The sequence below is a fragment of the Panulirus ornatus genome, chromosome 26 (genome assembly GCF_036320965.1).
Source record: "Panulirus ornatus isolate Po-2019 chromosome 26, ASM3632096v1, whole genome shotgun sequence".
NCBI classification, from domain to species: domain Eukaryota; kingdom Metazoa; phylum Arthropoda; class Malacostraca; order Decapoda; family Palinuridae; genus Panulirus; species Panulirus ornatus.
Genome location: NC_092249.1, coordinates 11,474,149 through 11,501,214, shown reverse-complemented (window position 1 = coordinate 11,501,214; position 27,066 = coordinate 11,474,149). Strand labels below are relative to the sequence as shown.

The 27,066-nt window shown below is 42.1% G+C and overlaps 1 protein-coding gene across 2 annotated transcripts in view; it reads left to right on the top strand.

Annotated features, from left to right (window-relative positions):
• The window catches only part of LOC139757449 (uncharacterized), a 652,064-nt gene that overhangs the window by 98,278 nt on the left and 526,720 nt on the right, over nucleotides 1-27,066 (top strand). For both annotated transcript variants that reach the window (XM_071677974.1, XM_071677975.1), the window contains exon 5: nucleotides 26,602-26,715. In XM_071677974.1, coding sequence (XP_071534075.1) covers nucleotides 26,602-26,715 — 114 coding nt within the window. The remainder of the gene's footprint in view (nucleotides 1-26,601; nucleotides 26,716-27,066) is intronic.

The window sequence follows — 27,066 nt, the reverse complement described above, 5'->3', positions numbered from 1 at the left end:
ACATAATTTCCAAGACATAATTTGCTGTCCTCATTGTCTTAGAGTTAAGGATCCTTCTTGGGTAAGAGAGGAGTTACCCTTTTTATTCTGTGTTTTTATTTCCCAGGGACTTACCATGTCAGATTGAATCTGATTACTTTTAACCTTTGTAATGTTTATTTTGTACTTTTTCCCTCATATCTTCCTTTGGGCTCATACCCTATGTGAAACTTTTCCTTCACTAACAGAGCACTTAGTTAAATTGTTTTTCACCGAGAGATTCTTGTAGCATTCCTTAAAACAGCATTCAAAACCCTGCATAGAAACTTTTCTGTATTCACACACTAAGCAACAATACAGTTAGAACTGTGACAATCCTAATCCTTTTTGGCCTCTTTATCCCCACTGGGGCCATGAAGAGGGTTAATTGAACTAGATTTTCTGTAAAAGTCAGGACAAAACATTGCTCTTTCTAATCCAAACTCTTTGAAAGGAGTTACAGTGGGAAGACAGTAACCTCAGTATCTTGTCACTGCCTTAAAAGTAGTTCTGAGGTTTTTTTTTGTTTCTTCTTACTCTTGTAGACAAGGCAATTTTTTGCACCTAAGCCCAAATCTGCACAAAGGAGAGGTGCTTTTTAAGGCAACCTTTTGAAGTGATTGAGCTGGATCTGCAAGCAGTTTCTCCTGAAGATATTTCCTTACCAGTTGTAGTTTGACTTAAGAACTGAAACTTCTGGAAATTTGATATGAAGGCACACATTAATGTTAATAGAAGTGTAATGTGGAATAAAAATTCCTAGACATCCTTGCCAAGGAAAATATTTGGACAGCCATGATTAAACTCTAAGAGACTGTGTACAGAATGGAAAAAGGTGAGAACAATGGAAGTAAGGGGAGTGGGGGAGGAATGGGATGTATTTAGGGAATCAGTGATGGATTGCGCAAAAGATGCTTGTGGCATGAGAAGAGTGGGAGGTGGGCTGTTTAGAAAGGGTAGTGAGTGGTGGGATGAAGAAGTAAGAGTATTAGTGAAAGAGAAGAGAGAGGCATTTGGACGATTTTTGCAGGGAAAAAATGCAATTGAGTGGGAGAAGTATAAAAGAAAGAGACAGGAGGTCAAGAGAAAGGTGCAAGAGGTGAAAAAAAGGGCAAATGAGAGTTGGGGTGAGAAAGTATCATTAAATTTTAGGGAGAATAAAAAGATGTTCTGGAAGGAGGTAAATAGGGTGCGTAAGACAAGGGAGCAAATGGGAACTTCAGTAAAGGGCGTAAATGGGGAGGTGATAACAAGTAGTGGTGATGTGAGAAGGAGATGGAATGAGTATTTTGAAGGTTTGTTGAATGTGTCTGATGACAGAGTGGCAGATATAGGGTGTTTGGGTCGAGGTGGTGTGCAAAGTGAGAGGGTTAGGGAAAATGATTTGGTAAACAGAGAAGAGGTAGTAAAAGCTTTGCGGAAGATGAAAGCCGGCAAGGCAGCAGGTTTGGATGGTATTGCAGTGGAATTTATTAAAAAAGGGGGTGACTGTATTGTTGACTGGTTGGTAAGGTTATTTAATGTATGTATGACTCATGGTGAGGTGCCTGAGGATTGGCGGAATGCTTGCATAGTGCCATTGTACAAAGGCAAAGGGGATAAGAGTGAGTGCTCAAATTACAGAGGTATAAGTTTGTTGAATATTCCTGGTAAATTATATGGGAGGGTATTGATTGAGAGGGTGAAGGCATGTACAGAGCATCAGATTGGGGAAGAGCAGTGTGGTTTCAGAAGTGGTAGAGGATGTGTGGATCAGGTGTTTGCTTTGAAGAATGTATGTGAGAAATACTTAGAAAAGCAAATGGATTTGTATGTAGCATTTATGGATCTGGAGAAGGCATATGATAGAGTTGATAGAGATGCTTTGTGGAAGGTATTAAGAATATATGGTGTGGGAGGCAAGTTGTTAGAAGCAGTGAAAAGTTTTTATCGAGGATGTAAGGCATGTGTACGTGTAGGAAGAGAGGAAAGTGATTGGTTCTCAGTGAATGTAGGTTTGTGGCAGGGGTGTGTGATGTCTCCATGGTTGTTTAATTTGTTTATGGATGGGGTTGTTAGGGAGGTAAATGCAAGAGTTTTGGAAAGAGGGGCAAGTATGAAGTCTGTTGGGGATGAGAGAGCTTGGGAAGTGAGTCAGTTGTTGTTCGCTGATGATACAGCACTGGTGGCGGATTCATGTGAGAAACTGCAGAAGCTGGTGACGGAGTTTGGTAAAGTGTGTGGAAGAAGAAAGTTAAGAGTAAATGTCAATAAGAGCAAGGTTATTAGGTACAGTAGGGTTGAGGGTCAAGTCAATTGGGAGGTGAGTTTGAATGGTGAGAGGCTGGAGGAAGTGAAGTGTTTTAGATATCTGGGAGTGGATCTGTCAGCGGATGGAACCATGGAAGCGGAAGTGGATCATAGGGTGGGGGAGGGGGCGAAAATTTTGGGAGCCTTGAAAAATGTGTGGAAGTCGAGAACATTATCCCGGAAAGCAAAAATGGGTATGTTTGAAGGAATAGTAGTTCCAACAATGTTGTACGGTTGCGAGGCGTGGGCTATGGATAGAGTTGTGCGCAGGAGGATGGATGTGCTGGAAATGAGATGTTTGAGGACAATGTGTGGTGTGAGGTGGTTTGATCGAGTAAGTAACGTAAGGGTAAGAGAGATGTGTGGAAATAAAAAGAGCGTGGTTGAGAGAGCAGAAGAGGGTGTTTTGAAATGGTTTGGGCACATGGAGAGAATGAGTGAGGAAAGATTGACCAAGAGGATATATGTGTCGGAGGTGGAGGGAACGAGGAGAAGAGGGAGACCAAATTGGAGGTGGAAAGATGGAGTGAAAAGGATTTTGTGTGATCGGGGCCTGAACATGCAGGAGGGTGAAAGGAGGGCAAGGAATAGAGTGAATTGGAGCGATGTGGTATACAGGGGTTGACGTGCTGTCAGTGGATTGAATCAAGGCATGTGAAGCGTCTGGGGTAAACCATGGAAAGCTGTGTAGGTATGTATATTTGCGTGTGTGGACGTGTGTATGTACATGTGTATGGGGGGGGTTGGGCCATTTCTTTCGTCTGTTTCCTTGCGCTACCTCGCAAACGCGGGAGACAGCGACAAAGTATAAAAAAAAAAAAAAAAAAAAAAAAAAGGTTTACACCATGATAAACAAGGAAGCTGTAATGGGACTGGGTTTGATTAACATTCTTTTCTTTTGACAAAAAAGGAGACAAACAGGAAAAAGAATGCTTTCTAAAGATATAATCATATGTTGATTTTGGTGGATTGGCACACAGATTCTCCTTAACATATGCTTTGGAAAGCCCCAGGTTTTTTTCTGGTGCTGTGGGTTGGCTTGTCAAATAAAGGATAAAGTTCCCATGATTTTCATTCCCCAGAATATCATGAGGGAGGTGCATTTTATTTTTTCTGATTGAAATTACTCTGGCTGTCTTTTGCTTCATAAACAGAAGTTAATGGAAATCTTAAGTTAAAAAAGATAGGTATATCAGTTTTCATAGTTCTTCTTTCCAAGCCTCCTATCTTTAAGGAAGAGGCACATTCAGCATAAATGTGGTGCCAAGATCAGACACGATGCTAACATTTTTGTCACTGAGGTGGATGTTTTCAAGTGGATTCTTTCCTAAGGAGTGGTGCCCCATGTGGATCTCTGTGCCACCAAGGCCAATATTTCTTTGTTGAACTTTTTCTGCAGTTTTTGACATTGGCTAGCTGCTTAATTCACTCTGTATTTAGTTGCAGTTATTTTGATCAAATGTATCTTTTTCTAGACCATCTCAAACTGTAAAACTCTGAGCTTAGGAACCTTTCGTTTTTTCATTTAACACTTTCTAGGCAGACATTTGGAGAACTCCTAACAGATGACCATCTTGTTATATTTGTCTTCTTGCTGAAAAGATACCACTCACCTGGAAAGCTTTTAGTACCTCCTCAAATAATTGATTACTCACAAATTGATATTGTTGGAGTTGGAACTGTCTATACTTTTTCATAATAGATATAAGTCAGGTAACATCTTGCCACTTTAGGAGTGCCCTACAAGAACCCTTTTTTTTACTGGGTTTTGATATTGATATATTGGACTCTCTTAAGGGTTGATATCTATCTTATTTTCAAGGAGACTACATCCCTGCAATCCAAGTGAGGCTCTTTTGAGGTATGAGACATTGTACAGTGAAATTCTTTTGCTTTACTTTGGCATTTAACTCATGAACATCGTATGAAACTTAATTTTCATATTGCCTCGAGCTCTGGAAAAAGTTAGGGAAATGTGAACTATGTCCACATAAGAAGTCTTCTTTTTGATTATTAATGGGTTAAGATAAAGCCAAACCCTAAATTCTTGATCAAGTATGAATTTACATTTCATCACCCCTTGGAAGACTTCTTCATGTAAGTAGCCACTCTTGTTCAATAGAATATCTCAGTTAGTGATATGCACACAGGGTGTTAAGATGGATCAATCTTCAAATTCTTTGTTAGGTTTGAAATTCGTAAATACATATATAGCAAAGGTGAGTAATGTGGCAGTTGAGGGAATAATTGGTGTACATGGGATGTTCAGTGTTGTAAATGTAAATGGTGAAGAGCTTGTAGATTTATGTGCTGAAAAAGGACTGGTGATTGGGAATACCTGGTTTAAAAAGAGAGGTATACATAAGTATACATACTTTCTCCCCTATCCCTGGGAATAGGGGAGAAAGAATGCTTCCCACGCATTCCTCACATGTCGTAGAAGGCGACTAAAGGGGACGGGAGCAGGGGGCCAGAAACCCTCCCCTCCTTGTATTTTAACTTTCTAAAAGGGGAAACAGAAGAAGGAGTCACTCGAGGAGTGCTCATCCTCCTCGAAGGCTCAGATTGGGGTGTCTAAATGTGTGTGGATGTAACCAAAATAAGAAAAAAGGAGAGATAGGTAGTATGTTTGAGGAAAGGAACCCGGATGTTTTGGCTCTGAGTGAAACGAAGCTAAAGGGTAAAGGGGAAGAGTGGTTTGGGAATGTCTTGGGAGTAAAGTCAGGGGTTAGTGAGAGGACAAGAGCAAAGGAAGGAGTAGCACTACTCCTGAATTAGGAGTTGTGGGAGCATGTGATAGAGTGTAAGAAAGTAAATTCTAGATTGATATGGGTAAAACTGAAAGTTGATGGAGAGAGATGGGTGATTATTGGTGCATATGCACCTGGGCATGAGAAGAAAGATCATGAGAGGCAAGTGTTTTGGGAGCAGCTGAATGAATGTGTTAGTGGTTTTGATGCACAAGACTGGGTTATAGTGATGGGTGATTTGAATGCAAAGGTGAGTAATGTGGCAGTTGAGGGAATAATTGGTATACATGGAGTGTTCAGTGTTGTAAATGGAAATGGTGAAGAGCTTGTAGATTTATGTGCTGAAAAAGGACTGGTGATTGGGAATACCTGGTTTAAAAATCGAGATATACATAAGTATATGTATGTAAGTAGGAGAGATGGCCAGAGAGTGTTATTGGATTATGTGTTAATTGATAGACACACGAAAGAGAGACTTTTGGATGTTAATGTGCTGAGAGGTGCAACTGGAGGGATGTCTGATCATTATCTTGTGGAGGCTAAGGTGAAGATTTGTGAGGGTTTTCAGAAAAGAAGAGAGAATGTTGGGGTGAAGAGAGTGGTGAGAGTAAGTGAGCTTGGGAAAGAGACTTGTGTGAGGAAGTACCAGGAGAGACTGAGTACAGAATGGAAAAAGGTGAGAACAAAGGAGGTAAGGGGAGTGGGGGAGGAATGGGATGTATTTAGGGAAGCAGTGATGGCTTGCGCAAAAGATGCTTGAGGGATAAGAAGCATGGGAGATGGGTTGATTAGAAAAGGTAGTGAGTGGTGGAATGAAGAAGATTATTAGTGAAAGAGAAGAGAGAGGCAGTTGAACGATTTTTTGCAGGGAAACAATGCAAATGAGTGGGAGAGGTATAAAAGAAAGAGGCAGGAGGTCAAGAGAAAGGTGCAAGAGGTGAAAAAGAGGGCAAATGAGAGTTGAGGTGAGAGAGTATCATTAAATTTCAGGGAGAATAAAAAGATGTTTTGAAAGGAGGTAAATAAAGTGCGTAAGACAAGGGAGCAAATGGGAACTTCAGTGAAGGGGGCTAATGGGGAAGTGATAACAAGTAGTGGTGATATGAGAAGGAGATGGAGTGAGTATTTTGAAGGTTTGTTGAATGTGTTTGATGATAGAGTGGCAGATATAGGGTGTTGTGGTCGAGGTGGTGTGCAAAGTGAGAGGGTTCGGGAAAATGATTTGGTAAATAGAGAAGAGGTAGCAAAAGCTTTACAGAAGATGAAAGCCGGCAAGGCAGCAGGTTTGGGTGGTATTGCAGTGGAAATTATTAAAAAAGAGGGTGACTGTATTGTTGACTGGTTGGTAAGGTTATTTAATGTATGTATGATTCATGATGAGGTGCCTGAGGATTGGTGGAATGCTTGCATAGTGCCATGGTACAAGGCAAAGGGGATAAGAGTGAGTGCTAAAATTACTGAGGTATAAGTTTGTTGAGTATTCCTGGTAAATTATATGGGAGGGTATTGATTGAGAGGGTGAAGGCATGTACAGAGCACCAGATTGGGGAAGAGCAGTGTGGTTTCAGAAGTGGTAGAGGATGTGTGATCAGGTGTTTGCTTTGAAGAATGTATGTGAGAAATACTTAGAAAAGCAAATGGATTTGTATGTAGCATTTATGGATCTGGAGAAGGCATATGATAGAGTTGATAGAGATGCTCTGTGGAAGGTATTAAGAATATATGGTGTGGGAGGCAAGTTGTTAGAAGCAGTGAAAAGTTTTTATCGAGGATGTAAGGCATGTGTACGTGTAGGAAGAAAGGAAAGTGATTGGTTCTCAGTGAATGTAGGTTTGCGGCAGGGGTGTGTGATGTCTCCATGGTTGTTTAATTTGTTTATGGATGGGGTTATTAGGGAGGTGAATGCAAGAGTTTTGAAAAGAGGGGCAAGTATGCAGTCAGTTGTGGATGAGAGAGCTTGGGAAGTGAGTCAGTTGTTGTTCGCTGATGATACAGCGCTGGTGGCTGATTCATGTAAGAAACTGGAAAAGCTGGTGACTGAGTTTGGTAAAGTGTGTGAAAGAAGAAAGTTAAGGGTAAATGTGAATAAGAGCAAGGTTATTAGGTACAGTAGGGTTGAGGGTCAAGTCAATTGTGAGGTAAGTTTGAATGGAGAAAAACTGGAGGAAGTAAAGTGTTTTAGATATCTGGGAGTGGATCTGGCAGCGGATGGAACCATGGAAGCGGAAGTGAATCATAGGGTGGGGGAGGGGGCGAAAATTCTGGGAGCCTTTAAGAATGTGTGGAAGTCGAGAACATTATCTCGGAAAGCAAAAATGGGTATGTTTGAAGGAATAGTGGTTCCAACAATGTTGTATGGTTGCGAGGCGTGGGCTATGGATAGAGTTGTGCGCAGGAGGGTGGATGTGCTGGAAATGAGATGTTTGAGGACAATATGTGGTGTGAGGTGGTTTGATCGAGTAAGTAATGTAAGGGTGAGAGAGATGTGTGGAAATAAAAAGAGTGTGGTTGAGAGAGCAGAAGAGGGTGTTTTGAAATGGTTTGGTCACATGGAGAGAATGAGTGGGGAAAGATTGACCAAGAGGATATATGTGTCAGAGGTGGAGGGAACGAGGAGAAGTTGAAGACCAAATTGGAGGTGGAAAGATGGAGTGAAAAAGATTTTGAGTGATCGGGGCCTGAACATGCAGGAGGGTGAAAGGCATGGAAGGAATAGAGTGAATTGGAATGATGTGGTATACCGGGGTTGACATGCTGTCAGTGGATTGAACCAGGGCATGTGAAGCGTCTGGGGTAAACCATGGAAAGTGTGTGGGGCGTGGATGTGGAAAGGGAGCTGTGGTTTCGGTGCATTATTACATGACAGCTAGAGACTGAGTGTGAACGAATGGGGCCTTTGGTGTCTTTCCTAGCGCTACCTCGCGTACATGAGGGGGGGAGGGGGTTGTTATTCCATGTGTGGCGGGGTGGCGATGGGAACAAATAAAGGCAGACAGTATGAATTATGTACATGTGTGTATATGTATATGTCTGTGTGTGTATATATATGTGTACATTGAGATGTATAGGTATGTATATTTGCGTGTGTGGACGTGTATGTATATACATGTGTATGTGGGTGGGTTGGGCCATTCTTTCGTCTGTTTCCTTGCGCTACCTCGCTGGCACGGGAGACGGCAACAAAGCAAAATAAGATAAAAAATAAATGGAGGAAGTGAAGTGTTTTAGATATTTGGGAGTGGATTTGGCAGCGGATGGAACCATGGAAGCGGAAGTGAATCATAGGGTGGGGGAGGGGGCAAAAGCTCTGGGAAAATTGAAAAATGTGTGGAAGTCAAGAACATTATCTCGGAAAGCAATGATGGGTATGTTTGAAGGAATAGTGGTTCCAGCAATGTTATATGGTTGCGAGGTGTGGGCTATAGATAGAGTTGTGCTGAGGTGGGTGGATGTGCTGGAAATGAGATGTTTGAGGACAATATGTGGTGTGAGATGGTTTGATCGAGTAAGTAATAATAGGGTAAGAGAGATGTGTGGTAATAAAGAGAGTGTGGTTGAGAGAGCAGAAGAGGTTGTTTTGAAATGGTTTGGTCACATGGAGAGAATGAGTGAGGAAAGATTGACCAAGAGGATATATGTGTCAGAGGTGGAGGGAACAAGGAGAAGTTGGAGACCAAATTGGAGGTGGAAAGATGGAGTGAAAGGGATTTTGAGTGATCGGGGCCTGAACATGCAGGAGGGTGAAAGGTGTGCAAGGAATAGAGTGAATTGGAATGATGTGGTATACCGGGGTCGATGTGCTGTCAATGGATTGAACCAGGGCATGTGAAGCATCTGGGGTAAACCATGGAAAGTTGTGTGGGGCCTGGATGTGGAAAGGGAGCTTTGGTTTCGGTGCATTATTGCATGACAGCTAGAGACTGAGTGTGAACGAATGTGGCCTTTGTTGTCTTTTCCTAGCGCTTCCTCGCACATATGAGGGGGGAGGGGGTTCTTATTTCATATGTGGCGGGGTGGTGATGGGAATGAATAAAGGCAGACAATGTAAATTATGTACATGTGTATATATGTACATGTCTGTTTATGTATATATATGTATACGTTGAGATGTATAGGTATGTATATTTGCGTGTGTGGATGTTTATGTATATACATGTTTATGTGGGTGTGTTGGGCCATTCTTTCGTCTGTTTCCTTATGCTACCTCGCTAACGCAGGAGACAGCAACAAAGCAAAATAAATAGATTGATAAAATAAATAAATACTTATGTAAGTAGGAGAGATGGCCAGAGAGCGTTATTGGATTACGTGTTAATTGATAGGCATGCAAAAGAGAGACTTTTGGGTGTTAATGTGCTGAGAGGTGCAACTGGAGGGATGACTGATCAGTATCTTGTGGAGGCGAAGTTGAAGATATGTAGAGGTTTTCAGAAAAGAAAAAAGTATGTTGGTGTTAAGAGTGGTGAGAGTAAGTGAACATGGGAAGGAGACTTGTGTGAGGAAGTACCAGGAGAGACTGAGTACAGAATGGAAAAAGGTGAGAACAAAGGACGTAAGGGGAGTGGGGGAGGAATGGGATGTATTTAGGGAAGCAGTGATGGCTTGCGCAAAAGATGCTTGTGGCATGAGAAGCATGGGATGTGGGCAGATTAGAAAGGGTAGTGAGTAGTGGGATGAAGAAGTAAGATTAGCGAAAGAGAAGAGAGAGGCATTTGGATGATTTTTGCAGGGAAAGAATGCAAATGAGTGGGAGATGTATAAAAGAAAGAGGTAGGAGGTCAAGAGAAAGGTGCAAGAGTGAGAGAGTATCATTAAATTTTAGGGAGAATGAAAAGATGTTTTGGAAGGAGGTAAATGAAGTGCGTAAGACAAGGGAACAAATTAGAACATCAGTGAAGGGGGCTGATGGGGAGGTGATAACAAGTAGTGGTGATGTCAGAAGGATTTGGAGTAAGTGTTTTGAAGGTTTGTTGAATGTGTTTGATGATAGAATGGCAGATATAGCGTGTTTTGGTCGAGGCGATGTGCAAAGTGAGAGGGTTAGGGAGAATGATTTGGTAAACAGAGAAGAGGTAGTAAAAGCTTTGCGGAAGATGAAAGCCGGCAAGGCAGCGGGTTTGGATGGTAATGCAGTGGAAATTATTAAAAAAGGGGGTGACTGTATTGTTGACTGATTGGTAAGGTTATTTGATGTATGTATGACTCATGGTGAGGTGCCTGAGGATTGGCAGAATGATTGCATAGTGCCATTGTACAAAGGCAAAGGGTATAAAAGTGAGTGCTCAAATTACAGAGGTATAAGTTTGTTGAGTATTTCTGGTAAAGTATATGGGAGGGTATTGATTGAGAGGGTGAAGGCATGTACAGATCATCAGATTGGGGAAGAGCAGTGTGGTTTCAGAAGTGGTAGAGGATGTGTGGATCAGGTGTTTGCTTTGAAGAATGTATGTGAGAAATACTTAGAAAAGCAAATGGATTTGTATGTAGCATTTATGGATCTGGAGAAGGCATATGATAGAGTTGATAGAGATGCTCTGTGGAAGGTATTAAGAATATATGGTGTGGGAGGCAAGTTGTTAGAAGCAGTGAAAAGTTTTTATCAAGGATGTAAGGCATGTGTACGTGTAGGAAGAGAGGAGTGTGTTTGGTTCTCAGTGAATGTAGGTTTGCGGCAGGGGTGTGTGATGTCTCCATGGTTGTTTAATTTGTTTATGGATGGGGTTGTTAGGGAGGTGAATGCAAGAGTTTTGGAAAGAGGGGTAAGTATGAAGTCTGTTGTGGATGAGAGAGCTTGGGAAGTGAGTCAGTTGTTGTTCGCTGATGATACAGCGCTGATGGCTGATTCATGTGAGAAACTGCAGAAGCTGGTGACTGAGTTTGGTAAAGTGTGTGAAAGATGAAAGTTAAGAGTAAATTTGAATAAGAGCAAGGTTATTAGGTACAGTAGGGTTGAGGGTCAAGTCAATTGGGAGGTAAGTTTGAATGGAGAAAAACTGGAGGAAGTAAAGTGTTTTAGATATCTGGGAGTGGATCTGGCAGCGGATGGAACCATGGAAGTGGAAGTGAATCATAGGGTGGGGGAGGGGGCGAAAATTCTGGGAGCCTTGAAGAATGTTTGGAAGTCGAGAACATTATCTCGGAAAGCAAAAATGGGTATGTTTGAAGGAATAGTGGTTCCAAGAATGTTGTACGGTTGCGAGGCGTGGGCTATGGATAGAGTTGTGCACAGGAGGGTGGATGTGCTGGAAATGAGATGTTTGAGGACAATATGTGGTGTGAGGTGGTTTGATCGAGTAAGTAATGTAAGGGTAAGAGAGATCTGTGGAAATATAATGAGTGTGGTTGAGAGAGCAGAAGAGGGTGTTTTGAAATGGTTTGGTCACATGGAGAGAATGAGTGGGGAAAGATTGACCAAGAGGATATATATGTCGGAGGTTGAGGGAACGAGGAGAAGTTGGAGACCAAATTGGAGGTGGAAAGATGGAGTGAAAAAGATTTTGAGTGATCGGGGCCTGAACATGCAGGAGGGTGAAAGGCGTGCAAGGAATAGAGTGAATTGGAACGATGTGGTATACCGATGTCGACGTGCTGTCAATGGATTGAACCAGGGCATGTGAAGCGTCTGGGGTAAACCATGGAAAGTTGTGTGGGGCATGGATGTGGAAAGGGAGCTGTGGTTTCGGTGCATTATTACATGATAGCTAGAGACTGAGTGTGAACGAATGGGGCCTTTGTTGTCTTTTCCTAGCGCTACCTCGCACACATGGGGGGAATGGGGTTGTTATTCCATGTGTGGCAAGGTGGCGATGGGAACAAATAAAGGCAGACAGTATGAATTACGTACATGTGTATATATGTATATGTCTGTGTGTATATATATATGTGTACATTGAGATGTATAGGTATGTATATTTGCGTGTGTGGACGTGTATGTATATACATGTGTATGTGGGCGGGTTGGGCCATTCTTTCGTCTGTTTCCTTGCGCTACCTCGCCAACGCGGGAGACAGTGAGAAAGCAAAATAAATAAATAAATAAATAAATATATATATATATATTATCCCTGGGGATGGGGAGAAAGAATACTTCCCACGCATTTCTCATGTGTCGTAGAAGGCTTCTAGAGGGGACGGGAGCGGGGGGCCAGAAATCCTCCCCGAATTGTATTTCAACTTTCTAAAATGGGAAACAGAAGCAGGAGTCATGCGGGGATTGCTCATCCTCCTCGAAGGCTCAGATTGGGGTGTATAAAGGTGTGTGGATGTAACCAAGATGTGAAAAAAGGAGAGATAGGTAGTATGCTTGAGGAAAGGAACCTGGATGTTTTGGCTTTGAGTGAAACAAAGCTCAAGGGTAAAGGGGAAGAGTGGTTTGGGAATGTCTTGGGAGTAAAGTCAGGGGTTAGTGAGAGGACAAGAGCAAGGGAAGGAGTAGCACTACTCCTGAAACAGGTGTAGTGGGAGTATGTGATAGAATGTAAGAAAGTAAATTCTAGATTAACATGGGTAAAACTGAGAGTTGATGGAGAGAGATGGGTGATTATTGGTGCATATGCTCCTGGGCATGAGAAGAAAGATCATGAGAGGCAAGTGTTTTGGGAGCAGCTGAATGAGTGTCTTAGTGGTTTTGATGCACAAGACCAGGTTATAGTGATGGGTGATTTCAATGCAAAGGTGAGTAATGTGGCAGTTGAGGGAATAATTGGTATACATGGGGTGTTCAATGTTGTAAATGGAAATGGTGAAGAGCTTGTAGATTTATGTGCTGAAAAAGGACTGGTGATTGGGAATACCTGTTTTAAAAAGTGAGATTTACATAAGTATACGGATATAAGTAGGAGAGATGGCCAGGGAGTGTTATTGGATTACGTGTTAATTGACAGGCGTGCGAAAGAGAGACTTTTGGATGTTAATGTGCTGAGAGGTGCAACTGGAGGGATGTCTGATCATTATCTTGTGGAGGTGAAGGTGAAGATTTGTATGGGTTTTCAGAAAAGAAGAGAGAATGTTGGGGTGAAGAGGGTGGTGAGAGTATGTGAGCTTGGGAAGGAGACTTGTTTGAGGAAGTACCAGGAGAGACTGAGTACAGAATGGAAAAAGGTGAGAACAAAGGAGGTAAGGGGAGTGGGGGAGGAATGGGATGTATTTAGGGAAGCAGTTATAGCTTGCGCAAAAGATGCTTGTGGCATGAGAAGCGTGGGAGGTGGGTTGATTAGAAAGGGTAGTGAGTGGTGGGATGAAGAAGTAAGATTATTAGTGAAATAGAAGAGAGAGGCATTTGGACAATTTTTGCTGGGAAAAAATGGAAATGAGTGGGAGATGTATAAAAGAAAGAGGCACGAGGTCAAGAGAAAGGTGCAAGAGGTGAAAAAGAGGGTAAATTAGAGTTGGGGTGAGATAGTATCATTAAATTTTAGTGAGAATAAAAAGATGTTCTGGAAGGAGGTAAATAAAGTGCGTAAGACAAGGGAGGAAATGGGAACTTCAGTGAAGGGCGCTAATGGGGAGTGATAACAAGTAGTGGTGATGTGAGAAGGAGATGGAGTGAGTATTTTGAAGGTTTGTTGAATGTGTTTGATGATAGAGTGGTAGATATAGGGTGTTGTGGTCGAGGTGGTGTGCAAAGTGAGAGGGTTAGGGAAAATGATTTGGTAAACAGAGGAGAGGCAGTAAAAGCTTTGTGGAAGATGAAAGCCGGCAAGGCAGTAGGTTTGGATTGTATTGCAGTGGAATTTATTAAAAAAGGGAGTGACTGTATTGTTGAGTGGTTGGTAAGGTTATTTGATGGGTTATTTAAAGTATGTATGATTCATGGTGAGGTGCCTGAAGATTGGCGGAATGCTTGCATAGTGTCATTGTACAAAGGCAAAGGGGATAAGAGTGAGTGCTCAAATTACAGAGGTATAAGTTTGTTGAGTATTCCTGGTAAATTATATGGGAGGGTATTGATTGAGAGGGTGAAGGCATGTACAGAGCATCAGATTGGGGAAGAGCAGTGTGGTTTCAGAAGTGGTAGAGGATGTGATGATCAGGTGTTTGCTTTGAAGAATGTATGTGAGAAATACTTCGAAAAGCAAATGGATTTGTATGTAGCATTTATGGATCTGGAGAAGGCTTATGATAGAGTTGATAGAGATGCTCTGTGGAAGGTACTAAGAATATATGGTGTGGGAGGCAAGTTGTTAGAAGCAGTGAAAAGATTTTATCGAGGATGTAAGGCATATGTATGTGATGTAAGTGATTGGTTCTCAGTGAATGATGGTTTGCAGTAGGGGTGCGTGATGTCTCCATGGTAGTTTAATTTGTTTATGGATGGGGTTGTTAGGGAGGTGAATGCAAGAGTTTTGAAGAGAGGGGCAAGTCTGCAGTCTGTTGTGGATGAGAGAGCTTGAAAAGTGAGTCAGTTGTTGTTCACTGATGATACAGCGCTGATGGCTGATTTGGGTAAGAAACTGCAGAATCTGGTGACTGAGTTTGGTAAAGTGTGTGAAAGAAGAAAGCTGAGCGTAAATGTGAATAAGAGCAAGGTTGTTAGGTACAGTAGGGTTGAGGGACAAGTTAATTGGGAGGTAAGTTTAAATGGAGAAAAACTGGAGGAAGTGAAGTGTTTTAGATATCTAGGAGTGGATTTGGCAGCAGATGGAACCCTTGAAGCGGAAGTGAATCATAGGGTGGGGGAGGGGGCAAAAATCCTTGGAGCCTTGAAGAATGTTTGGAAGTCGAGAACATTATCTCGGAAAGCAAAAATGGGTATGTTTGAAAGGAATAGTGGTTCCAACAATGTTGTATTGTTGCGAGGTGTGGGCTATGGATAGAGTTGTGCGCAGGAGGGTGGATGTGCTGGAAATGAGATGTTTGAGGACAATATGTGGTGTGAGGTGGTTTGATCGAGTAAGTAATGTAAGGGTAAGAGAGATGTGTGGAAATGAAAAGAGCGTGGTTGAGAGAGCAGAAGAGGGTGTTTTGAAATGGTTTGGTCACATGGAGAGAATGAGTGAGGAAGGATTGACCAAGAGGATATATGTATCGGAGGTGGAGGGAACGAGGAGAAGTTGGAGACCAAATTGGAAGTGGAAAGATGAAGTGAAAAAGATTTTGAGTGATCGGGGCCTGAACATGCAGGAGGGTGAAAGGCATGGAAGGAATAGAGTGAATTGGAACGATGTGGTATACCGATGTCGACGTGCTGTCAATGGATTGAACCAGGGCATGTGAAGCGTCTGGGGTAAACCATGGAAAGTTGTGTGGGGCCTGGATGTGGAAAGGGAGCTGTGGTTTCGGTGCATTATTACATGATAGCTAGAGACTGAGTGTGAATGAATGTGGCCTTTGGTGTCTTTTCCTAGCGCTACCACGCACACATGAGGGGGAAGGGGGTTGTTATTCCATGTGTGGCAAGGTGGCAATGGGAACAAATAAAGGCAGACAGTATGAATTACATACATGTGTATATATGTATATGGCTGTGTGTGTATATATATATGTGTACATTGAGATGTATAGTTATGTATATTTGCGTGTGTTGACGTCTATGTATATACATGTGTATGTGGGCGGGTTGGGCCATTCTTTTGTCTGTTTCCTTGCGCTACCTCGCTAACGCAGGAGACAGTGAGAAAGCAAAATAAATAAATAAATAAATATATATATATATATATTATTCCTGGGGATGGGGAGAAAGAATACTTCCCACGCATTTCTCATGTGTCGTAGAAGGCTTCTAGAGGGGACGGGAGCGGGGGGCCAGAAATCCTCCCCGAATTGTATTTCAACTTTCTAAAATGGGAAACACAAGAAGGAGTCACGCGGGGAGTGCTCATCCTCCTCGAAGGCTCAGGTTGGGGTGTATAAATATGTGTGGATGTAATCAAGATGCGAAAAAAGGAGAGATAGGTAGTGTGCTTGAGGAAAGGAACCTGGATGTTTTGGCTTTGAGTGAAACAAAGCTCAAGGGTAAAGGTGAAGAGTGGTTTGGGAATGTCTTGGGAGTAAAGTCAGGGGTTAGTGAGAGGACAAGAGTAAAGGAAGGAGTAGCAGTACTCCTGAAACAGGTGTGGTGGGAGTATGTGATAGAATGTAAGAAAGTAAATTCTAGATTAACATGGGTAAAACTGAGAGTTGATGGAGAGAGATGGGTGATTATTGGTGCATATGCTCCTGGGCATGAGAAGAAAGATCATGAGAGGCAAGTGTTTTGGGAGCAGCTGAATGAGTGTGTTAGTGGTTTTGATGCACAAGTCCGGGTTATAGTGATGGGTGATTTCAATGCAAAGGTGAGTAATGTGGCAGTTGAGGGAATAATTGGTATACATGGGGTGTTCAGTGTTGTAAATGGAAATGGTGAAGAGCTTGTAGATTTATGTGCTGAAAAAGGACTGGTGATTGGGAATACCTGTTTTAAAAAGCGAGATTTACATAAGTATACGGATGTAACTAGGAGAGATGGCCAGGGAGTGTTATTGGATTACATGTTAATTGACAGGCTCGCGAAAGAGAGACTTTTGGATGTTAATGTGCTGAGAGGTGCAACTGGAGGGATGTCTGATCATTATCTTGTGGAGGCGAAGGTGAAGATTTGTATGGGTTTTCAGAAAAGAAGAGAGAATGTTGGGGTGAAGGGGGTGGTGAGAGTAAGTGAGCTTGGGAAGGAGACTTTTGTGAGGAAGTACCAGGAGAGACCGAGTACAGAATGGAAAAAGGTGAGGACAAAGGAGGTAAGGGGAGTGGGGGAGGAATGGGATGTATTTAGGGAAGCAGTTATGGCTTGCGCAAAAGATGCTTGTGGCATGAGAAGCGTTGGAGGTGGGTTGATTAGAAAGGGTAGTGAGTGGTGGGATGAAGAAGTAAGATTATTAGTGAAATAGAAGAGAGAGAGAAGGGGAGAAAGAATACTTCCCACGTATTCCCTGCGTGTCGTAGAAGGCGACTAAAAGGGGAGGGAGCAGGTGGCTGGAAATCCTCGCCTCTCGTTTTTTTTTAATTTTCCAAAAGAAGGAACAGAGAAGGGGGCCAGGTGAGGATTTTCCCTCTAAGGCCCAGTTCTCTGTTCTTAACGCTACCTCGCAAATGCGGGAAATGGCGAATCGTATGAAAAAAAAAGGAAAAAAATGTGTGTGTATATATATGTATATATATATATATATATTTTTCTTTTTTTTCTTCTTTCAAACTATTCGCCATTTCCCACGTTAGCAAGGTAGCGTTAAGAACAGAGGACTGGGCCTCTGAAGGAATATCCTCGCCTGGGCCACTTCTCTGTTCCTTCTTTTGGAAAAAAAAAAAAAAAAAAAAAAAAAAAAAAGAGGGGAGGATTTCCAGCCCCCCGCTCCCATATATATATATATATATATATATATATATATATATATATATATATATATATGTATATATATATATATATATTTATATATATATATATAGGCTGGAAATCCTCCCCTCTCAATTTTTTTTTTTTTAATTTTCCAAAAGAAGGAACAGAGAAGGGGGCCAGGTGAGGATATTCCCTCAGTGGCCCAGTTCTCTGTTCTTAACGCTACCTCGCTAACGCGGGAAATGGCGAATAGTTTGAAAAAAAAATATATATATATATATATATATATATATATATATATATATATATATATATATATATATATATATATATATATATGAGAGAGCTTGGGAAGTGAGTCAGTTGTTGTTCGCTGATGATACAGCGCTGGTGGCGGATTCATGTGAGAAACTGCAGAAGCTGGTGACGGAGTTTGGTAAAGTGTGTGGAAGAAGAAAGTTAAGAGTAAATGTCAATAAGAGCAAGGTTATTAGGTACAGTAGGGTTGAGGGTCAAGTCAATTGGGAGGTGAGTTTGAATGGTGAGAGGCCGGAGGAAGTGAAGTGTTTTAGATATCTGGGAGTGGATCTGTCAGCGGATGGAACCATGGAAGCGGAAGTGGATCATAGGGTGGGGGAGGGGGCGAAAATTTTGGGAGCCTTGAAAAATGTGTGGAAGTCGAGAACATTATCCCGGAAAGCAAAAATGGGTATGTTTGAAGGAATAGTAGTTCCAACAATGTTTTATGGTTGCGAGGCGTGGGCTATGGATAGAGTTGTGCGCAGGAGGATGGATGTGCTGGAAATGAGATGTTTGAGGACAATGTGTGGTGTGAGGTGGTTTGATCGAGTAAGTAACGTAAGGGTAAGAGAGATGTGTGGAAATAAAAAGAGCGTGGTTGAGAGAGCAGAAGAGGGTGTTTTAAAATGGTTTGGGCACATGGAGAGAATGAGTGAGGAAAGATTGACCAAGAGGATATATGTGTCGGAGGTGGAGGGAACGAGGAGAAGAGGGAGACCAAATTGGAGGTGGAAAGATGGAGTGAAAAAGATTTTGTGTGATCGGGGCCTGAACATGCAGGAGGGTGAAAGGAGGGCAAGGAATAGAGTGAATTGGAGCGATGTGGTATACAGGGGTTGACGTGCTGTCAGTGGATTGAATCAAGGCATGTGAAGCGTCCGGGGTAAACCATGGAAAGCTGTGTAGGTATGTATATTTGTGTGTGTGGACGTGTGTATGTACATGTGTATGGGGGGGTTGGGGAATTTCTTTCGTCTGTTTCCTTGCGCTACCTCGCTAACGCGGGAAACAGCGACAAAGTATAAAAAAAAAAAAAAAAAATATATATATATATATATATATATATATATATATATATATAAAAAGATGTTCTGGAAGGAGGTAAATAGGGTGCGTAAGACAAGGGAGCAAATGGGAACTTCAGTGAAGGGCGTAAATGGGGAGGTGATAACAAGTAGTGGTGATGTGAGAAGGAGATGGAATGAGTATTTTGAAGGTTTGTTGAATGTGTCTGATGACAGAGTGGCAGATATAGGGTGTTTGGGTCGAGGTGGTGTGCAAAGTGAGAGGGTTAGGGAAAATGATTTGGTAAACAGAGAAGAGGTAGTAAAAGCTTTGCGGAAGATGAAAGCCGGCAAGGCAGCAGGTTTGGATGGTATTGCAGTGGAATTTATTAAAAAAGGGGGTGACTGTATTGTTGACTGGTTGGTAAGGTTATTTAATGTATGTATGACTCATGGTGAGGTGCCTGAGGATTGGCGGAATGCTTGCATAGTGCCATTGTACAAAGGCAAAGGGGATAAGAGTGAGTGCTCAAATTACAGAGGTATAAGTTTGTTGAGTATTCCTGGTAAATTATATGGGAGGGTATTGATTGAGAGGGTGAAGGCATGTACAGAGCATCAGATTGGGGAAGAGCAGTGTGGTTTCAGAAGTGGTAGAGGATGTGTGGATCAGGTGTTTGCTTTGAAGAATGTATGTGAGAAATACTTAGAAAAGCAAATGGATTTGTATGTAGCATTTATGGATCTGGAGAAGGCATATGATAGAGTTGATAGAGATGCTCTGTGGAAGGTATTAAGAATATATGGTGTGGGAGGAAAGTTGTTAGAAGCAGTGAAAAGTTTTTATCGAGGATGTAAGGCATGTGTACGTGTAGGAAGAGAGGAAAGTGATTGGTTCTCAGTGAATGTAGGTTTGCGGCAGGGGTGTGTGATGTCTCCATGGTTGTTTAATTTGTTTATGGATGGGGTTGTTAGGGAGGTAAATGCAAGAGTTTTGGAAAGAGGGGCAAGTATGAAGTCTGTTGGGGATGAGAGAGCTTGGGAAGTGAGTCAGTTGTTGTTCGCTGATGATACAGCGCTGGTGGCGGATTCATGTGAGAAACTGCAGAAGCTGGTGACGGAGTTTGGTAAAGTGTGTGGAAGAAGAAAGTTAAGAGTAAATGTCAATAAGAGCAAGGTTATTAGGTACAGTAGGGTTGAGGGTCAAGTCAATTGGGAGGTGAGTTTGAATGGTGAGAGGCCGGAGGAAGTGAAGTGTTTTAGATATCTGGGAGTGGATCTGTCAGCGGATGGAACCATGGAAGCGGAAGTGGATCATAGGGTGGGGGAGGGGGCGAAAATTTTGGGAGCCTTGAAAAATGTGTGGAAGTCGAGAACATTATCCCGGAAAGCAAAAATGGGTATGTTTGAAGGAATAGTAGTTCCAACAATGTTGTATGGTTGCGAGGCGTGGGCTATGGATAGAGTTGTGCGTAGGAGGATGGATGTGCTGGAAATGAGATGTTTGAGGACAATGTGTGGTGTGAGGTGGTTTGATCGAGTAAGTAACGTAAGGGTAAGAGAGATGTGTGGAAATAAAAAGAGCGTGGTTGAGAGAGCAGAAGAGGGTGTTTTGAAGTGGTTTGGGCACATGGAGAGAATGAGTGAGGAAAGATTGACCAAGAGGATATATGTGTCGGAGGTGGAGGGAACGAGGAGAAGAGGGAGACCAAATTGGAGGTGGAAAGATGGAGTGAAAAGGATTTTGTGTGATCGGGGCCTGAACATGCAGGAGGGTGAAAGGAGGGCAAGGAATAGAGTGAATTGGAGCGATGTGGTATACAGGGGTTGACGTGCTGTCAGTGGATTGAATCAAGGCATGTGAAGCGTCTGGGGTAAACCATGGAAAGCTGTGTAGGTATGTATATTTGCGTGTGTGGACGTGTGTATGTACATGTGTATGGGGGGGGGTTGGGCCATTTTTTTTCGTCTGTTTCCTTGCGCTACCTCGCAAACGCGGGAGACAGCGACAAAGTATAAAAAAAAAAAAAAAAAAAAAAAAATATATATATTTGTGTATATTGGGAGCGGGGGGCTGGAAATCCTCCCCTCTCTTTTTTTTTTTTTTTTTTTTTTTCTTCTAAAAGAAGGAACGGAGAAGGGGGTCAGGTGAGGATATTCCCTCAAAGGCCCAGTCCTCTGTTCTTAATGCTACCTCGCTATTGCGGGAAATGGCGAATAGTATGAAAGAAAGAAAAGAAGAAGAGAGAGGCATTTGGACAATTTTTGCTGGGAAAAAATGGAAATGAGTGGGAGATGTATAAGAGAAAGAGGCAAGAGGTCAAGAGAAAGGTGCAAGAGGTGAAAAGAGGGTAGAGTTGGGGTGAGAAAGTATCATTAAATTTTAGGGAGAATAAAAAGATGTTTTGGAAGGAGGTAAATAAAGTGCGTAAGACAAGGGAGGAAATGGGAACTTCAGTGAAGGGCGCTAATGGGGAGGTGATAACAAGTAGTGGTGATGTGAGAAGGAGATGGAGTGAGTATTTTGAAGGTTTGTTGAATGTGTTTGATGATAGAGTGGTAGATATAGGGTGTTGTGGTCGAGGTGGTGTGCAAAGTGAGAGGGCTAGGGAAAATGATTTGGTAAACAGAGAAGAGGCAGTAAAAGCTTTGCGGAAGATAAAAGCCGGCACGGCAGTAGGTTTGGATTGTATTGCAGTGGAATTTATTAAAAAAGGGGATGACTGTATTGTTGAGTGGTTGGTAAGGTTATTTAATGGGTTATTTAATGTATGTATGATTCATGGTGAGGTGCCTGAAGATTGGCGGAATGCTTGCATAGTGCCATTGTACAAAGGCAAAGAGGATAAGAGTGAGTGCTCAAATTACAGAGGTATAAGTTTGTTGAGTATTCCTGGTAAATTATATGTAAGGGTATTGATTGAGAGGGTGAAGGCATGAACAGAGCATCAGATTGGGGAAGAGCAGTGTGGTTTCAGAAGTGGTAGAGGATATGTGGATCAGGTGTTTGCTTTGAAGAATGTATGTGAGAAATACTTAGAAAAACAAATGGATTTGTATGTAGCATTTATGGATCTGGAGAAGGCTTATGATAGAGTTGATAGAGATGCTCTGTGGAAGGTACTAAGAATATATGGTGTGGGAGGCAAGTTGTTAGAAGCAGTGAAAAGTATTTATCGAGGATGTAAGGCATATGTATGTGTAGGAAGAGAGGAAAGCGATTGGTTCTCAGTGAATGATTGTTTGCGGCAGGGGTGCGTGATGTCTCCATGGTTGTTTGATTTGTTTATGGATGGGGTTGTTAGGGAGGTGAATGCAAGAGTTTTGGAAAGGGGGGCAAGTATGCAGTCTGTTGTGGATGAGAGAGCTTGGAAAGTGAGTCAAATGTTGTTCACTGATGATACAGCGCTGATGGCTGATTCGGGTGAGAAACTGCAGAATCTGGTGACTGAGTTTGGTAAAGTGTGTGAAAGAAGAAAGCTGAGCGTAAATGTGAATAAGAGCAAGGTTGTTAGGTACAGTAGGGTTGAGGGACAAATTAATTGGGAGGTAAGCTTAAATGGAGAAAAACTGGAGGAAGTGAAGTGTTTTAGATATCTAGGAGTGGATTTGGCAGCAGATGGAACCCTGGAAGCGGAAGTGAATCATAGGGTGGGGGAGGGGGTGAAAATCCTGGGAGCCTTGAAGAATGTTTGGAAGTCGAGAACATTATCTCAGAAAGCAAAAATGGGTATGTTTGAAGGAATAGTGGTTCCAAAGATGTTGTATGGTTGCAAGGCATGGGCTATAGATAGAGTTGTGGGCAGGAGGGTGGATGTGCTGGAAGTGAGATGTTTGAGGACAATATGTGGTGTGAGGTGGTTTGATCGAGTAAGTAATGTAAGGGTAAGAGAGATGTGTGTGGAAATAAAAAGAGCGTGGTTGAGAGAGCAGAAGAGGGTGTTTTGAAATGGTTTGGTCACATGGAGAGAATGAGTGAGGAAAGATTGACCAAGAGGATATATGTGTCGGAGATGGAGGAAACAAGGAGAAGTGAGAGACCAAATTGGAGGTGGAAAGATGGAGTGAAAAAGATTTTGATTGATCGGGGCCTGAACATGCAGGAGGATGAAAGGCGGGCAAGGAATAGAGTGAATTGGATCAATGTGGTATACCTGGGTCGATGTGCTGTCAATGGATTGAATAAGGGCATGTGAAACGTCTGGGGTAAACCATGGAAATTTGTGTGGGGCATGGATGTGTAAAGGGAGCTGTGGTTTCGGTCATTATTACATGACAGCTAGAGACTGAGTGTGAACGAATGGGGCCTTTGTTGTCTTTTCCTAGTGCTACCTTGCACACATGTGGGGGGACGAGGTTGTCATTTCATGTGTTGTGGCGGTGGCGACGGGAATGAATAAGGGCAGATGGTATGAATTATGTACATGTGTATATATCTATATGTTTGTGTGTGTATATATATGTATAGGTTGAGATGTATAGGTATGTATATGTGCGTGTGTGGATGTTTATGTATATACATGTGTAGTTGGGTGGGTTGGGCCATTCTTTTGTCTGTTTCCTTGCGCTACCTCGCAAACCCAGGAGACAGCGACAAAGCAAAATAAATAAATAAGTATAAATACTTTTAGAGGTTTGATGCCTAGGGATAGGGGAGAAAGAATACTTCCCATGTATTCCTCACGTGTCGTAGAAGGCGACTATAGGGGACGAGAGCAGGGGGCCAGAAACCCTCCCCTTTTTGTATTTTAACTTTTTAAAAGGGGAAACAGAAGAAGGAGTCACACGGGGAGTGCTCATCCTCCTCGAAGGCTCAGATTAGGGTGTCTAAATGTGTGTGGATGTAACCAAGATGAGAAAAAAGGAGAGATAGGTAGTATGCTTGAGGAAAGGAACCTGGATGTTTTGGCTCTGAGTGAAACGAAGCTCAAGGGTAAAGGGGAAGAGTGGTTTGGGAATGTCTTGGGAGTAAAGTCAGGGGTTAGTGAGAGGACAAGAGCAAGGGAAGGAGTAGCACTACTCATGAAACAGGAATGGTGGGAGTATGTGATAGAGTGTAAGAAAGTAAACTCTAGATTGATATGGGTGAAACTGAAAGTTGATGGAGAGAGATGGGTGATTATTGGTGCATATGCACCTGGGCATGAGAAGAAAGATCATGAGAAGCAAGTGTTTTGGGAGCAGCTGAATGAATGTGTTAGTAGTTTTGATGCACGAGACCGGGTTATAGTGATAGGTGATTTCAATGCAAAGGTGAGTAATGTGGCAGTTGAGGGAATAATTGGTATACATGGGGTGTTTAGTGTTGTAAATGGAAATGGTGAAGAGCTTGTAGATTTATGTGCTGAAAAAGGACTGGTGATTGGGAATACCTGGTTTAAGAAAAGAGATATACATAAGTATACGTATGTAAGTAGGAGAGATGGGCAGAGAGCTTTATTGGATTACGTGTTAATTGATAGGCGTGCGAAAGAGAGACTTTTGGATGTTAATGTGCTGAGAGGTACAACTGGAGGGATATCTGATCATTATCTTGTGGGGGCAAAGGTGAAGATTTGTAGAGGTTTTCAGAAAAGAAGAGAAAATGTTGGGGTGAAGAGAGTGGTGAGAGTAAGTGAGCTTGGGAAGGAGACTTGTTTGAGGAAGTACCAGGAGAGACTGAGTACAGAATGGAAAAAGGTGAGAACAAAGGAGGTAAGGGGAGTGGGGGAGGAATGGGATGTATTTAGGGAAGCAGTGATGGCTTGCGCAAAAGATGCTTGTGGCATGAGAAGCGTGGGAGGTGGGCAGATTAGAAAGGGTAGTGAGTGGTGGGATGAATAAGTAAGATTATTAGTGAAAGAGAAGAGAGAGGCATTTGGATGATTTTTACAGGGAAATAATGCAAATGAGTGGGAGATGTATAAGAGAAAGAGGCAGGAGGTCAAGAGTAAGGTGCAAGGGGTGAAAAAGAGGGCAAATGAGAGTTGGGGTGAGAGAGTACCATTAAATTTTAGGGAGAGTAAAAAGATGTTTTGGAAGGAGGTAAATAAAGTGCGTAAGACAAGGGAACAAATGGGAACTTCAGTGAAGGGGGCTAATAGGGAGGTGATAACAAGTAGTGGTGATGTGAGAAGGAGATGGAGTGAGTATTTTGAAGGTTTGTTGAATGTGTTTGATGATAGAGTGGCAGATATAGGGTGTTTTGGTCGAGGTGGTGTGCCATTTGCTTCCTTGTCTTATGCACTTTATTTACCTCCTTCCAGAACATCTTTTTATTCTCCCTAAAATTTGATGATACTCTCTCACCTCAACTCTCATTTGCCCTCTTTTTCACCTCTTGCACCTTTCTCTTGACCTCCTGTCTCTTTCTTTTATACATCTCCCACTCAATTGCATTTTTTCCCTGCAAAAATCGTCCAAATGCCTCTCTCTTCTCTTTCACTAATAATCTTACTTCTTCATCCCACCACTCACTACCCTTTCTAATCAACCCACTTCCCACGCTTCTCATGCCACAAGCATCTTTTGCGCACTCCATCACTGATTCCCTAAATACATCCCATTTCTCCCCCACTCCCCTTACTTCCATTGTTCTCACCTTTTTCCATTCTGTACTCAGTCTCTCCTGGTACTTCCTCACACAAGTCTCCTTCCCAAGCTCACTTACTCTCACCACCCTCTTCACCCCAACATTCACTCTTCTTTTCTGAAAACCCATACAAATCTTCACCTTAGCCTCCACAAGATAATGATCAGACATCCCTCCAGTTGCACCTCTCATTAAGAAATGTTCTCAATTATATCTTCAGCATATATCTCTGGATTGATCCAGGATATTAGTTTTATATTCAGTGGTAAATATAGATCACTTTTTCTTGAACCAAATCCCATTGGTTGAAGTCCACTTTGTGACATGGGATTCTTCCTCTAGGAGAGTTTGTCTTTGGTGTGCTAGTGGATTAACTTAAGAAGATATGGGTTTTTTTCACTTTAGGGTTTTGTCTTTTTACTTGAAAGTTTTTCTTTGAGCCCTCCTTCTTCATGCAGTTTGCTGCCATTGCTTATGGGACAGACTGACAGAAGAAAGAACTGTAGGTTTTTGTTCTTGAAAGCTACTTCTTTCTGAGTTGGTGTCTTGTAAGCAATTTTACATTCCTTTTTTTTTTTTTTTACCCTACCTCTCGCTATGTGAAAAGTCTTTGCCAATTGTGACTACTTTGCATTTGACACATGTGTTCTGTGAAGTCTAAGCTGCCAGGGGATCATTCCTTGGTTTGGTGATGTCATAACTATGGCAAACTCTGGTTGGTCAAAGACTGGCCAAAAATGAGTGAGCTACCACCACCATAGGCTGGTAGTTCATGTCAGGTGAGATACGAGTACTACCTCTGATGATATGAGTTGTTTGAAGTTTTTTTTTTTCTACCATATCATACCTTACCCTACCCTTCCTGTCCCAGATATCCCTTCTATCATCTACCCTACCCTTCCTGTCCCAGATATCCCTTCCATCTTCTAGGGGGATCTGGTTTGCTCAAGAAGCCAGTTACACTCACCAGGCAGGACCATAAATAAAAAAAGTAAAGTGACGATGTTCATATGTCTGTGTGAAGTGAGTGCAGAACAGTTTAGGAGTAAGTGTCTTCAGTATGGAAATTGCACCTTGAGCATGAAGGATCTTGAGATATGTTGAATCGGTGCCCAAACCTCCTAAACATCCAAGAGATATCTAAATGTTTGTGAGACATTGAGAGGAATGATTTTGCCTGATTTGAATACTTTTTTTTTGTCATTTGAGTCTGCAGTTAAGGTTAATTGATATTTTGCAGTTATGAATCCAAATTGTAACTCTTTGTGAACTTTAAAGATTCAAACCATGTTTACCAATGGTGTGATTGAGTGATGTAATTCAAAAATACAGGTAATCACTTTTCTTAAACTTTTTTAGATTCAGGTGTGGAGGGTATGAGTATGGGACCAGTAACTGTGAGCCGTGCTTCAGATGGACAGGAGATGGAAGTTATAGAGCATACCCAGAACAGCCTTGAGACCATGGAATCTGGTTAGTAACTAATTTGGTATGTTTTTGTGAGGCTACACTGTAATTCATCAGCATGTATACTATACTTGGTCATTTCTTTATATATATATTTATTCATTCATTATTTATTACACTTGATCGCCATTACCCACGTCAGCAAGGTAGCACCAGGAAAGACGAAGAAAGAATACACCATCCACTCATAGACAAACACACACACATATATATATATATATATATATATATATATATATACTCAACAAATTATATGGGAGGGTATTGATTGAGAGGGTGAAGGCATGTACAGAGCATCAGATTGGGGAAGAGCAGTGCGGTTTCAGAAGTGGTAGAGGATGTGTGGATCAGGTGTTT